Here is a 14,382-nt window from a genome sequence, read left to right as displayed (position 1 = left end):
AATTAACTAGTCAGGTAAGAGGTGAAGATACATTCTCTTACACATTACCTTCCCAGGTAGGGGGAAGACGCATAGGAGATGCTAGAAACCTTAAGCACTGTGGTAACTCCAAAGAAGTGTTTTTCAAATTGTTGCTAGGAAGGAAGGAAGGAAGGGCATTGTTTTCCAAGACCTTTCCGTTTATTTGCTTCAGAGCAGCAGTCTTATGAAGGATTTTTAATTGTTGCTATTTTGTGGCTAAAATGAGTAGACACCAAAAATTAATTGCATGACAATAACATCACACATCCATAAAGGACTTTGCAGAATATGTTCACCTGCCTCCTCTCATTAGATCCATACAACAACTGTATGAGGAGGAAGGGTGGTACTGTCGTCATATTAAATAATTGCTCTTGATGTAAGGTCAAGAGGCAGCGTTGTTAGCAAGGCCAGGACTAGGACCTGTTCTTTTGACCTCAGCCTCAGGGTTACTTTTTCCATAGGATACTCTGAATCTCTTGAACACACGAATTGGTGGTGGAATCGACTTTGAACCCCCCAAGTTTTTGTGTCTCTGTGTTTAGTCCAGTTAGCTGCTCTTAGTCTCAAGGTGGAATTTCAGCAGCAGAATACAGAGGAACAAACATGATAAAGTGTTTGAAGTTAAAATTTAGCCGAACAAACTCAAATTGCTTTAATGAAATGAATTAATATTGTGTCCTCTCTAACCTGTACCTGGTGTTAGTACCTCCTGCTAGTTTCATCCTCTTTTGCAGTTAGAATTCTTATAATTGCTTTGTAAGTTGTGTTACTTGTTATATTAAAGGTTTATTTTTATATTCCATGTTTAGTATCTGGAGTAGAGCAGAAAAAATAGTATGCCTGTGTTCCCTTGGGACTCATTGGACATTGTACAGTGACATCTTCTGGGATTTAGTCTGGTGAGTTATATTTTGCTTTTTCTGTTTGTTAACCAGTTGTGTGAACATAGTATCATAATGTAATTTAAGGACCACATAAACAATGAACAGGAAATGTCAGTATATCATTGCAAATATGTACACTACAATTACGAATTTTTTCATGATGAGAACTGAAATTACTGTTGCAGAATGAGACTGTTACTATCTTGAAGTGTTTGCTTCATTGACTGAGTAGGTTTTTTTTTTTTATTCCCTATAAGATACAGGACATTTTATGGAATAAGATTTCAAAATAGAGTAGTTAAGAGGTAGTTGCTCTAATTTCAGGGAGATTTTAGTAAAACATGAATCCCTAGGGATTGGCACAATAATTTGCAAAAAGTTCTAGTTGTATACTATCCCACATAAAGAATGGCAAACAGGTGACTGAATGGAGCATCATTTTCACTTGGTCATGTAGCAGTTCACTGCAAGTATGACGTTCCTTTTATTACTCCATGAATTTAAACTCGTTCAAATTATGCAGTGCTGTTGTCTTCTTTTAGTTCTTTTTCAGTGTGTCATCTGTGTATCTGTGCCAACACAGGTGTCCATGTGACTCCATCTCTTTGAAGGTGAAAAACATTTAATAATGATCATTATAGCTTTTAGCATTTTAAAAAGTGTGTTAGTGTGAGTTCATGCTTTGGTATGTCCTTCTGCTTGGGCAATGTTTTTGTAGGTCCTTCGTTTGAATTAGAGTCATCATAATCCTTGGGGGGTGGGGGGAATCCTTGGGGAAAAAAATCTAGTTTCCTAATGAGTGATTTCCAAATTAGCAGTCAGCAGCAGAATGACTCAAAAGAATGATGGGGGAAAACCAACACTTTGGTGTCACTAGGTAGATATAGCTTATTAGATTTATGAAAATGCATTTGAAAACATTGACAAAATGGAAACATTACTACATTTTCAGTTTTGAGAAAGAAAGCAAGAAGTACAAAATACTTTTAGAGGATACTGAGTAAGAAATACTGTGGCTGGGTTATTAACTCATCTGATTTAAATAAAGCACGAAAGTACTTGCAGTGAGAAGAAGCTACAGGAATGTGTGTGTCTGTCTGTCTCTATCTTTCTCTCCAGATCCATGTCTGTAGACAAATGCATGTATACATAATTATAGATATATTTATAAATGATAGGACAGTCTGGCATAGCTGCAGAAGGTGAAATGAACCAACTCAAGAGGCAGTAAGTTACTTGTAATTGAAGGTGTTCAAACACACACTGTAACAGCCATTAAGATTCCTTCTGATTCTGAGATTAGATAATGTGAAGAATTTTAAAAGTAGGACAGTCAAAAACTTGGAAATATGCGATAGACTTCTTTTATTTTTAAAGTCTGAATTATTGACATATAAATTATATATAGTGAAATTCACCCTTTTGTATAGTTTGATGAGTTTTGACAAATGTATCCAGTTGTAGAAAGACCACTACAGTCAATATGTAGAATATTTTAATCACCCCCCGTTGTAGCATTTTGTAGTCACTGATTTTTTTCCAGAATGTCCTATAAATAGGATCACACAGTATGTAGCATTTTCTGTCTGCAACTTTCACTTGTGTAATGCTAGTCTGCTCCTTTTTGTTGCTGAGTGGTATTCCACTGTATGGACGGACCATAGTTTATTTTTCCATTTCCCTGTTGATGGACATTTGGATTGTTTCCAGTTTTTGGTGATTAAGAATGAAACTGTTAAAAACATTCACATTCAGGTCTTTGCGTGAACATACATTTTCATTTTTCTTAGTAGGTAAATGCCTACAAGTTGGGTAGGTGGGTTTTTTAATAAGTACTTATTTAACTGTACAAGTAATTGCCAGACTGTTGTCCAAAGAGCTGTATCTGACAGAGGCTGCTAAGAAACTAAAGTAACTGGGGGCACCTGGGTGGCGCAGTCGGTTAAGCGTCCGACTTCGGCCAGGTCACGATCTCGCGGTCCGTGAGTTCGAGCCCTGCGTCACGCTCTGGGCTGATGGCTCAGAGCCTGGAGCCTGTTTCTGATTCTGTGTCTCCCTCTCTCTCTGCCCCTCCCCCGTTCATGCTCTGTCTCTCTCTGTCCCAAAAATAAATAAACGTTGAAAAAAAAATTTTTTTTAAAAAAAAAGAAACTAAAGTAACTGTACCAAAGTGTGTGCAGATGAAGGGGCCTGCTTCTCATTCAGCACTGATTTATTTTTATTTTATATCCGGTTTTAACAAGGTTGGTTAGCAGATCATTATTAAGCCCACAATGGATTAGAAACAGTAAGTTAAAGGTCTTAGGGATAGGTTGTTAGCAATTCAAAGCATACAAAAATGATATCCACTAATATGACAATAATCACTGATTGAAAGCAAACAAACAAACAAACAAACAAAAAAGGCAGTGAAATTCTCCTACTAGGTAAGTTCTCTGACAAGTTCCCGAACATGTCTGCATAGTAGAATCTCCTGGAGATCTTTTGTAAACTTCAGACCCTAGGCTGTACCCCCGATGAATTAAATCACAGATCTGGGGTAGAGCACAGACATCAGTATTTTTTGAAGCTCCTTGGATGATGTTAGCATGTGTACAAGTTTGGGAACCATGTGCTGCAGGCCCAGCATGATGAAGTTGATGGAGACAGGAAACCAGGAAATGTCTGCCTGACTCTGGGCAGGCCCCTGCCCTCATGGCTTCAGAAGTTCAGCATCCATGCAATCCAAGATCATTCTGGCATTAAAACTAGGTGGTTCTAGATATTACTAGATTGACAGTAGTCATGCTTAGGAGACTCCCCATTTTCCAAGAGCCGGCTTTATTCCAAATGGTTCATTTCTTGAAAAGGATTTGGTTCACATGGTGACATTTTTGTTCTGTATATTTAGACAGTTATATCTGTTTTCTTTTAAATGGGATTGCTGTGTGTTACTAAAAGCGGTTCAAACATATGGAACAATTTTTTGATTACTGGTGGTGACTTTTTTTTGATAGGCCTGATTAAAAAAAAAAAAAAAATTCCCAGAATGCAGTATTTCTCAAAAAGAATTCTTTGTGTGGCAGTTGTGAAACTTCTCAGCTATTTTCAGAGCTGGTCTAAGGAGCTAAGGTGTTTAGGTTATATTTTTTTAAGTCCCCTTGTGCCACATGCTTAGGAAGTTAGACTTCCTGGGGAGTGTTCAAAGCTGAACAGATTCTAGACAGGCCACAGTCTTTTGAACGTCCTCATCTTGCTGTACTGGGTTCCCCACATGTGTGTTGTGGTTTGTACCTGTTGGCATTAGTTGCAACCAAAATTCATAATTGCAGGCTGTACCTAGTGTTTTTAAAATATGCACTGTATGCACTGTGTACATTTTTCTAGCAAAACGTGTTACCTTGTCTAGTGTTGTCTAATTTTGAATCCTCATCTATTTCAAAGAAATAAATGGCATCCGTGAACACTGTCAGGTCTTGCATGTTTTATAAGTATATGTTAGTCCCCTTGTGACAGATTAGATTGTGAGGCAATTTGATACGGAAATGGAATCAATAAGGATGTTGTTGGTCTCTGATTTCTAGTGTTCAGCAGTGCAGAAGTTAGCATTGTGCCTGATTTCCCGCCTCATGTTTATTCTTATTGATGCAGTGGGAGAGGGTGCCTGTTGCACATACCCGCAGTGTTTACAAGAGTTCTTGTAATCTTTTACCTTGGCAGTATGCGTTTATGATGCACAGTTTATTTTAGGATATGAAGCAAAATGCTTAGTCATGAGCAGTTTATGAAGAATAACAAACCTATAAGCAAATTTTTCATGGGAAAATATGAAGCATGTTCTGCCAAACAAAGGCCATCTCCAATTGTAGTCATGGTAGCCATGTTTCCTGATGAGTGGTTTTAGTGAGAAATTTTGCAATGTGAAATATTGGACATCCATCTTTAGCGTCACTGGTGTATTATTATTATTATTTTATTATTTTTTTTCTGTAGGATTGCAGAATTAGAAAGTACCTTAGACTTCTTCAGAACATACTAGATGTGATCTATACTACTTCTACCCACTTAAGAGATAGCCTGTGGAAGCTGATTTGCTAACTGCTCCCAGGATCTTGCTCCAGTGTGCAAATGCAGTCAGGAAATTCTAAGGAATTTAATAGCATAAAAACTTTGCTTTCAGTCACATTGAAGAATGGAAGGCATGCTGCTTAGTCAGCATTCCACCTAGCTAAAAACAAAATATTTGCCAACCAGCATTCTCTTTTCTGAAACCCCGCCGCCACCTAGCTTCCTTAGTGCTGCATAGTAGATACTCTTTAGAAAGGCAATACATTAATTAAAAAAGATCCTTTAAAAACAAAAAAACAACAACAAAAAAAACTAAGTGGTCTGCAAGAGTTCAGGTTGTTGCAACATTGACATTCATTCCTACGTGAATATTAAGGTCTGAAGATGTTCTCATGAATTTGGCAGCACACTGCAGAAACCAGTGAAGCCACCTAAAAGAGCTGTTAGTTTTGAGACTCTCTTACTGTTTGGAGCAGAAATACTGATGCTTTTGTAGCAAAAACGTGCACAGTTCTCCAGAATTTACACTTGTGCATCAAGAGAGATTGAGTAGGTTGCAGCTTTATGTGTATTTCAAACAGCGTTTTTATGTTCCAGCACAGTGAGACTATAATTCAGAAATCTGACGTAGAGTATTGACCTTAGTTACTAGGCTAAATATTTGTTAGAGTGTATTAGAAATGCTTACTTCTTTGACTTTCTCGTTCGTTGGTGTTTTCTAACAAGGGAGCGGGTTGTTTACCTTAGCAAAATAACGGTAGGTTTCTTACACCAGGGCTGCTTGGCTGAAATTTCCAGAGCTCTTTAACCACATCTGTTCCTTTTGTTTGACAATCTGGGTGAAATCATTGTCTATCAGATAGATGCCTGTAGATCCTGTTAGGCAGTTTTGCCCAGGCCAGGTGATATTTTTGTGTGATGTTATGGCTGCTGGAAACTTAAGCAGTGGTGGTTACGTACCTCATGTTTCATGTTCCATCAGATTTTGACCTTTATACATCACTTTACTCACTGTCTTAAGTTTTCTCATTTTCTAGGTGCTTATTTTCTAGATAATAGATAATTTCTGCCTTTTACTCTCAGACCTTTGTATCCTGCCACCCTTTATCCTCATCCTCTAGAGAGTCTCACAGTTCTTGATGGTCTGCCTTGATGCAGCAGAATTGGCTTAGTATAGGAACACACTTCCAAGTGATTCTGTTGATCATGGAAGCCTGTGCCTGCTCTTCTTTGTGGTGATTTTGTGTGTTACCTTATTTAGCAATTTTTATCCTTCAGAGGCAAAAAAGACTTCCAGCCTAGCTCCGTTTGAATTATTACCCAAATCAGAATGGGTGGAGTGTGAATTCATGGATTTGGGGAAGTTTATAATGTACCAAATGAGAATGCAGGAACGTGGCTGGTGGAGGTCTGTGGACTGTCATGGGGTACCAGATTTGGAAGAGACCTAAACCATTGTGTCACTTAATGTGGACTAACTGCTGGAGTGTCATCACCTGGGTCATTCTTGAGTGAGGTACCCATCTGGGTGTGTGCTCTCTTTCCTCTGTAGCCTGGGTTATTTTAGCCTCACTGACCCTCCTCATCTTTCAGAATGGAGTATCAGAGAAACACTTCGTGCCTATAGCTGCCTGTCAGGTTAGGTAGGTTGGAGGCCTTGAATCTGTCTTCTTGTGCTTCTTCTGAGCTGTAGAATTAGGGAGAAAGAAAGTATTAACTTAGTTTGTCATTCGGCTTAGGGTCAACATTTGTTTATTCAGCATAAGGTTTGACGAGGCTTGGGTTCTCTAAAGTTGATCAGGTAAGAAATCTTCAGGTTTTTGTGTGCATGTCAAAGTAGCTGATAGTCGCCTACTATTCCTGTCCTGTTAACAGAGCTATAAATTACACGGTCAAATATAAATTTATTTTTACATTAATAATACAGAATAAAGTCAATCGCTTTAAATCCGGAGGGTCTGAAGGGCTACAGTATCTTGATTAAATTAAATTTGGGAATGCATAGTCTAAGATTTAGAACAGGAAGTAAGTAGAGTTCTGTGGATCCCTTTGGCGTTTGCTGTATCTCAGGAATCCTTATTAGTGTTAGTTTTCAGTTGTGCTATGGATGTGGGCTGTGGTGAGGACAGGATAGTATCTGGGAACTTCTTCATAGTCTTGGTTTATTTTCTAATGAAGGAAAGTATAGCGTGTAAATGAGGGAATAAGGTTCTTTTTTTTTTATTCTTCTTCTAAATTAAGCTTTAGAATTGCTTGGATTTTAAATGAATACCCAAACTTTGGGAAGAGCTTCAATTAGGGAAAGGTTGTTTTACAACGAGATTTTATAAAAATTATTTAATAAATTTATTTTTCAATAAATTTTTCATCTTAAAGTTGACATCTTAATAGTTGACTCTTAGACATCGTTTTGATTAGCCATCTGAGATTCTTAAAACTGTGTTTTCTACTTCTGATTGATGATCAAGTAGAAATAAAGTTTCTCTGAAATGACACGGCCACTCGCTTTTCCTTAGTATTTATTTTCCAAAGTTTGATTTATCAGCGGCTTTCTAGAAACGTGGCCATTATTTGTGGTACTTGGTGTCAGTAGGGTTTTCCAAACTGTGTAATGTGATAATCGTGTTGAATAATACCAGCATTCATTGAGAATTGTTCTGCCATTTTTTATACTATTCAAAAGTATGGTGTTTTAGGTATTGCAAAATAAAATAACTCTCAGAATAATAGCTGATTAAACAATCAAAGTACATCTGATATTTTATATAAATTCACTGTTAAAAATGACCTGATGGATTGGGGTTTATTTTTAAACTACAAAATGGTTTGCTCTAAACAATTCATTGGGTGTATGGGAGGAACAACATTTACAACATTTGGGGAACTTTCCCTGAAGGCTCCCCATATCTTAAAAAGAAAAATTGAGTCTGATTGGAACCTTTGCAGAAAGGTTTTTTATCTTTCATAAAAGTCCCTTAAACACAATTGAAAAACAAAATTGTGGGCGTGAGGAGCTGAGTGCTTGTTTTAAATTAAATGATGGAAAATGTAAAGATTTAAATTTTCAGGTTGGGAACGTTTAGTGGATTCTTGGTAAATAAACTGTGTGTATTTTTATTTGCTTAATGTTGAGATCTGTATTTGATTTGCTTAATAGCACATCGAGGAATAAACTTTGTGTGATTTGTGTGGAGTGCCTCATTTAGAGAAGTATTGTTTTCTGTTTGCTTCTTGTCTGAACCTTTTAGTAGTACTCCAGACTTCAATTTAACCTGCCTTTGAGTTCTTGAAGGCAGAGAAGTAGTAGTCATTTTATGCCTGCTCTGGAATGCTTTATAGACACAGATAAAAATCTGGCGGTTGTTCACTGGCTGTTCTTCAGGCCAGTGTTATTTCATGCTCCCTGAGCCTTCTAAAATGATCAGCGTGGCCCAGGATTCTGTGTCTTATACCTTTACAATCTGAGTCTGTTTGCTTTCAGGGGTGCGCAGACTGGTGCCTAAGATGGAAGTAGATGTTAATGGAGAGTCCAGAAGTACCCTGGCCACCCTGCCCTTGCCTGTGGCGGAGGCGAGCTCCCCAGGAAAGGCAGAAGCAGAGAAGCCGCGCTGTTCCAGCACGCCGTGCTCGCCGATGCGCCGGACTGTGTCGGGCTACCAGATCCTGCACATGGACTCTAACTATCTGGTGGGCTTCACAACTGGTGAGGAACTCCTGAAGTTAGCCCAGAAGTGCACAGGAGGTGAAGAGAGTAAGGGAGAAGCTGTGCCTTCCATGCGCTCCAAGCAGCTGGATGCAGGACTTGCACGTTCCTCTCGTTTGTATAAAACCAGAAGTAGGTACTACCAGCCGTACGAGATTCCGGCGGTCAATGGCAGGAGGCGAAGGCGGATGCCCAGCTCGGGAGACAAGTGCACTAAATCTTTACCTTATGAACCTTACAAGGCCCTCCATGGGCCCCTGCCTCTTTGTCTTCTTAAAGGTAAGAGGGCTCACTCCAAATCTCTGGACTACCTCAATCTAGATAAAATGAACATCAAGGAGCCAGCCGACACCGAAGTGCTCCAGTACCAGCTTCAACACCTAACCCTCAGAGGGGACCGTGTGTTTGCTAGGAATAACACATGAATGACTTACAGAGAGTGCAGACCAGTCTAGGCCAGCCTGTGCTTGGCGGGAAAAGACCAGTCTAGGCCAGCCTGCGCTTGGCGGGAAACCCACTGTTGTACTCTGTACAGGACTCTTCATGTTACGGATGGTTATATCAGCTCAGCGTTCCTGGAACAGAAAAATTGTTTGGATCAGATTTCAAATGCAGGGATGAAATCACAGGTACTTTGGGGGAAATCATTCTAGAGCACGCAACTGCAAAGAACACAGATTGTTGGCCGTTAGTCTGTATAGCTTTTTAGCTAGGAAAAAAGGCTTCGGGTACAGTAATACCATCTTTATGATTCTGACACTCAAATTGGGAATGTTATATGCTTGGTTGTTGCTGACTTGGTATGATTCATTAGAAATTGATATCCTTAAGTACTCAAGTACTTCTCTAATCTCTTGTATTTTACTATAAAATGTATGTAATGATTTGTTTTACGAAATTTAGAACTTGAACATTGCTGAATTGGACCACTTTTTATTTTTAAATATTGAGTTTAAAGATTTTATAACTGGTTTTGCACTGAAAAAATTAACATTTCAGATTGACAAGAGAATAATCTTTCTTCACTTGTCTCAATAATACTATTGAGCAATGAATTTTTTTATTTCCGCATGGAAAGTTATTGATCTCTATGGCTGTAAAATATTTCTTTATAGCATTATTAAAGTGTGTCTTAATACAATTAAATTTGGGATACAAAGTATTTATTTTACAACGGGTGGGGGGAAGCTTTTCCAGAAAGTTTCCAATATGAAGTTTTCATAAGTTAAAAAAGTTTCCTTAGTGCTTACTTTCTAAGTTAAAATTCATCTGGAACTTTAAAATGGAAAGGATTCTTTTAATTGTGGATGATAGGCATAATACTGTTTGCATCTGAATGTTCTGTAAGTGAATGAAACTTTAATAGAAGGACTCATGATTTCTACTATCGAATGCTTAAACTAAGTATGAAGTGATACCATTCAGCATGGCATCGGGTCATTCCAGTTTTAGTTCTGTGCAGCTCAAAGAGCTCATTGAAATTTCAGTTTCTAGGATTAGTGTGGGAGCCTAAAGGGCTTCTACAGTTTTAATGGGTTAATCCTGGATTACTTAACAATTTATGTCAATTGCACTGGTTTAATTTGTTGCTAAAGAAATAATGCCCTGGCTTTAGTAACAAATACAGCTCAACTATTCTTGAATATATTTTGAGGAAAATGTATGTAACTTAACCTTTTGTAAAAGTTTCTATTTTTTTTTTTCTTTTTTGACTCTTGAAGGTGCAATTTATTACCGAATTGGCATTTCTGGCAGCATAGAACTGCTTATTTGAAATTTTATTTTGGAGACTGTTTCTTAGGTGTCAGCCATCTTGCTTATAAAATAAGAACACCTTTTACTAATGAGTGGGTCATTCCTGGTGCAGATAATGACTTTTATTTAGCCAGAATGAATGGCTAACTCTATGTAGAGCAGAGTAAGTATTAGAAAACCCTAGGAACTCTTTAAATCAACATTTATTATACTTTCACTGAGGCAAATCATGTGAAAGAGCCTTGGGGAAGTTGACCCATATCTTAAGACTGTGTTGGTCAGATTTCTTGGTGGGCTGGAAATTTTCAGCTGTTGTATATTTTAAAGTAAATTGCACCTTTGTAACATATTGTATTGACGAATGATCACTAAGATTAACTATATCTATACAGTCATTAGTTTGACAAGAAATAGAATCCTGTCAGATGCCAAAGAGTTGGGATTTTTACGTTTAATGATTAAACACCGTTATTTATTGATGATTTACCCTGTGGAACTGTATTATTTCTAACTATGAAATAAAAGGGTGATGTAAACACACATTGTTGTGTGGTGCTTTAAACAAGGTCCATCATCAGCAGGCTAGTTACTGTTCAAGAATTCCACCTAAGGACTTGTTTTTAGGCCCCATTTTTGTAAAAAAAAAAAAAAAAAAATTACTTTTGTAGCTCATTTGTATTTCAGGGTAAAGGATATATTCATGGCAATGGTATGCATTCAGTCCACAAGGAAACACAACTGGGTGCCTTTGACATCTGTCCCTGCTCGTGCACCTAAGTAATTTCTTGAGCTAAATAGAAATATGTAGCTCTTTCGTTTTGGTTTTAAAGACAAGTGAACCTCTGTGGCAAAAATGAAGGGGTCGGAAGTTTGAGATATGACATATTTGCAATGATCTGGTTAGTAAAGAGAAATAATTTTCAGTTTGTAAGTTTTGAAAGTCTAGGTCTGTAGTTTACAGAGTGTGTTTGGAGAGCTCCTTTCGGTCTTGTTTTCTGTGCTCTCCATGATCTTGTGCTCCTAATGTAGGTAGTATCCCATCAAGAAAAAAGGGTAGGCTGGATCACTTTCAGCTGCAGGAAAAAATATCCCATTTTCTATAGACTTTTAACATGGTTTCTAATTTTGAACTCTTTATCCCCCCCCCCCCCCATTTTTATTGAGTTTAGTATTTTATAGTAAACAGGGCTCCATTGGCCATAACACAACCTGCCTTTAAACAAATTGCCATCCTATATGGCTTTACTTTTTTTTTTTTTCCTTTTTGGAAAAATACCATGTTTTAGAGGCTCAGCTGATGTAGCAGTGGAATTTCACTCTTTGCTCAAATCTGAGGTGAGCTGCTTTTGCGCCTCTGACTTCTACCTGGCTGTGTTTCCACCTCTGTTTCCAGGGCTCCTGTAGTCAGCAGTCAAGGAGGAAAAGACTTTTGGGGGTGGATTAAAATGTAAACTGGTTCAGAACCCCCAGATCTTCCAGACTCTGGCTCAGCTAGGCTACTGTTCCAGGCTATTGCTCCTTATGTAATGCCCGTGTGTGTGTCTTTTTCCTTCCCTAACATAATTATTTAAGTGATTCTAATATTTGGGATTTGGGAAGCTTTTATAAGATTGTAAGTTAACTTACAAAAGCAAATTGGCCTTTAACTGAACAAAGAATGTTTCTTCAACTCTTGAGAAAAGCATTGGATTTTTACTTATTTTCTCATTCTAACATACTTTTATCTTGGAAAGACTTTTATTTTGTTACAACCGTTGAAAACATTTTAAGGGAACTCTTAAATGACCCTGGCCTAAGTGATTTGTTCTAGGTCAAAGAAAGTGGGAGGAGAGGCTGTCAAGCAGTTTAAAGTGGCATAAATGCTTCGGAAGGGTTGGGGGTGGAGAGAGCGAGGGTGCACATTCTCATAATGCAGAGGGAACGGTGCGTATTAAGCAAAATTGCCTTTTTAAACAATATAATTTGATGAGGGAAGTGCAAATTGATGAAGATGGCCTTAGAAATAAAATAAATCCGATTATAAAACTAGAAGTGGAGATTGTCCCTGCTTGATGTGCTTTGCTTTTTGTAATATGCTTCTTTAGATAAGAATTATGAAATAGATTCTTTGATCTTTTACATTACAAAAAAAATTAAGGATTTTTCTGGCTGAGGGGAGCACTCCCAGGAACAAATCCAAAGAAGAATGGGGTTTGATATGTTATTTTGAGTTTGCTGAGCCCCTAGGACGTTTTTTTGCTCCTGTTGGGGGAGATGTTGAATTTATATTCTCAGCCATTGTGAAAAGACTTTGTGCAAGGTTTTATCAAATGATTTCAGAGGAAAAGTCGGAAACCGAATCTCTTAATGTTGTTACCCCTGATCTTGGGGTTGTCTTTGATGTACAGATTTATGGGAAAGCACAGGATGAGGTGAATAGAGTTCTTTAAACGGAAAGATGCAGCATCTACTAGAATGAAAGAGAGTAGCTGCACCGTCAGTGGAGTCCTTAAGTGATCCTGGCTGGTGTCGCTTCTGGAACGAAGAGCTTTGATGCTTTTGCTTTTGTGGAAAAGCTATGGGCAAGACAAGGGAACACTGGGTCCGTCATGTTGACCTTTCAGTCTGATTCACCAGGAAGAGTGTTCTTTACCAAACTTTTATATAAAAGGATACATAGCAAGATATATCTGGAAGACTTTTGAATTCTCTATCCCTGGCCTAAAGCTTCAGTTAGAAAAGGAACTTAAGCAGTAAGAAGTTTTTGAACTTACTGAAATTGAGATTTTGGCTAAGTGCTTAGAGCTAGGATGGCAAATGCTGAGCATCCATGTCACCATGCTCCTCACCAGTGCATGTGGCAGACATCACTAATCCATTAGTGCAGTCTCTCACTCAGTCCGGAGGTGGCCTCGTTATCTTTCCTAACCCAGCGCTTTAGGCAGCTGCTCCTGTATTGATCAGCATTACACAGGAGGTAAAACCTGTTTCTTCACCACACCCTCACACCCCCCCCACCCCCTATAATAGGTTATACTGTGAACTGGTAAATGGGCTGAATGTTTTTGAGTAGGAGGCTGTTCCAGGTCCTGTCTCCTCACCGGAGACCACAGGAGAACGGCCCATCCCTGTTACCATCACCCACAGGGTGCCCACTGAACATATGCTGGCGCTCTGGTTACAGAAAGGCTTAAGAGAGCTTTCACCTTCAAGGACCTGACTCTTATTGGGAGAGGAGAAGGGTAAGTAAGGTAGCCTAAGATGCACGCCAAGTAAGTGTTGTGTTGAATAAATATCAATTTAAGAAAGAGGAGCTGAAATCCTATGGGACTGAAATCTGAGAACTATCTTGTTCTCATTCAGTAGCCTGGCCAATTTATTTTGGATATGCACACTTCATTGCTGATCTGTGTGGAAGGTGAAAAAAGAGAAAAAGAAAAAGTCTTCAGAGGGAAGTTTGGGGAAAGCAAAAGCTTAACAAAATAATTGAATCTAAGAAGGATCAGGGCATGGCAACAGTGTTCACTTGGTTATCTCTACCTTTCTCCTTGGTTACTGACCTGCGTCCCAGAGGAGAAGAGGTAAGGTAGAGGATAGTTAACGGAAATAGTGGAATTGGGAGTCAGGGAAGGTGAGAGCTATGAGGGAATAAATAAATGGATATTTTAGTGATTTGTTTTCTCTTGCACTGCCCTTCATCCTGGCATAGGTGGGCTGGGGATTGATAGAAGGTTTGCTTTATTTAGGGTCAGAAGTACATGTAAAAATGTATATTCTTGGGGCGCCTGGGTGGCTCAGGTGGTTAGGCATCTGGCTCTTGGTTTTGTTTCAGATCATGATCTCAGTCAGGGTTTGTGAGATTGAGCTCCCACATTGCATCCAGCTCTGTGCTGGCAGCACAGAGCCTGCTTGAGATTCTCTTTCTGCTCCTCCCCTGCTCGCACACGCTCACTCTATTTCAGAATAAAAAAACATTAAAAATAAAAATGT

At 38.6% G+C, this 14,382-nt stretch overlaps 1 protein-coding gene across 10 annotated transcripts in view; it reads left to right on the top strand.

Moving 5' to 3' along the window:
- MACIR (macrophage immunometabolism regulator) overlaps window positions 1-10,953 on the top strand; it is a 16,874-nt gene extending 5,921 nt beyond the window's left edge. For 9 of the 10 annotated variants that reach the window (XM_040447177.1, XM_040447195.1, XM_040447206.1 and 6 more), the window contains exons 2-3: window positions 834-923; window positions 8,437-10,953. In XM_040447177.1, the coding sequence (XP_040303111.1) occupies window positions 8,460-9,083 (624 nt within the window). In that variant the 5' untranslated portion in view covers window positions 834-923; window positions 8,437-8,459 and the 3' untranslated portion in view covers window positions 9,084-10,953. The remainder of the gene's footprint in view (window positions 1-833; window positions 924-8,436) is intronic. The other variant, XM_040447258.1, reaches the window with a different exon arrangement.
- The last annotated feature ends 3,429 nt before the right edge of the window (window positions 10,954-14,382 follow it).

Source organism: Herpailurus yagouaroundi, unplaced genomic scaffold (genome assembly GCF_014898765.1).
Source record: "Herpailurus yagouaroundi ecotype Mexico unplaced genomic scaffold, PumYag 29, whole genome shotgun sequence".
NCBI classification, from domain to species: domain Eukaryota; kingdom Metazoa; phylum Chordata; class Mammalia; order Carnivora; family Felidae; genus Herpailurus; species Herpailurus yagouaroundi.
The sequence above is the reverse complement of the archived record's forward strand: the minus strand, read 5'-3'. Positions and strand labels throughout refer to the sequence as shown.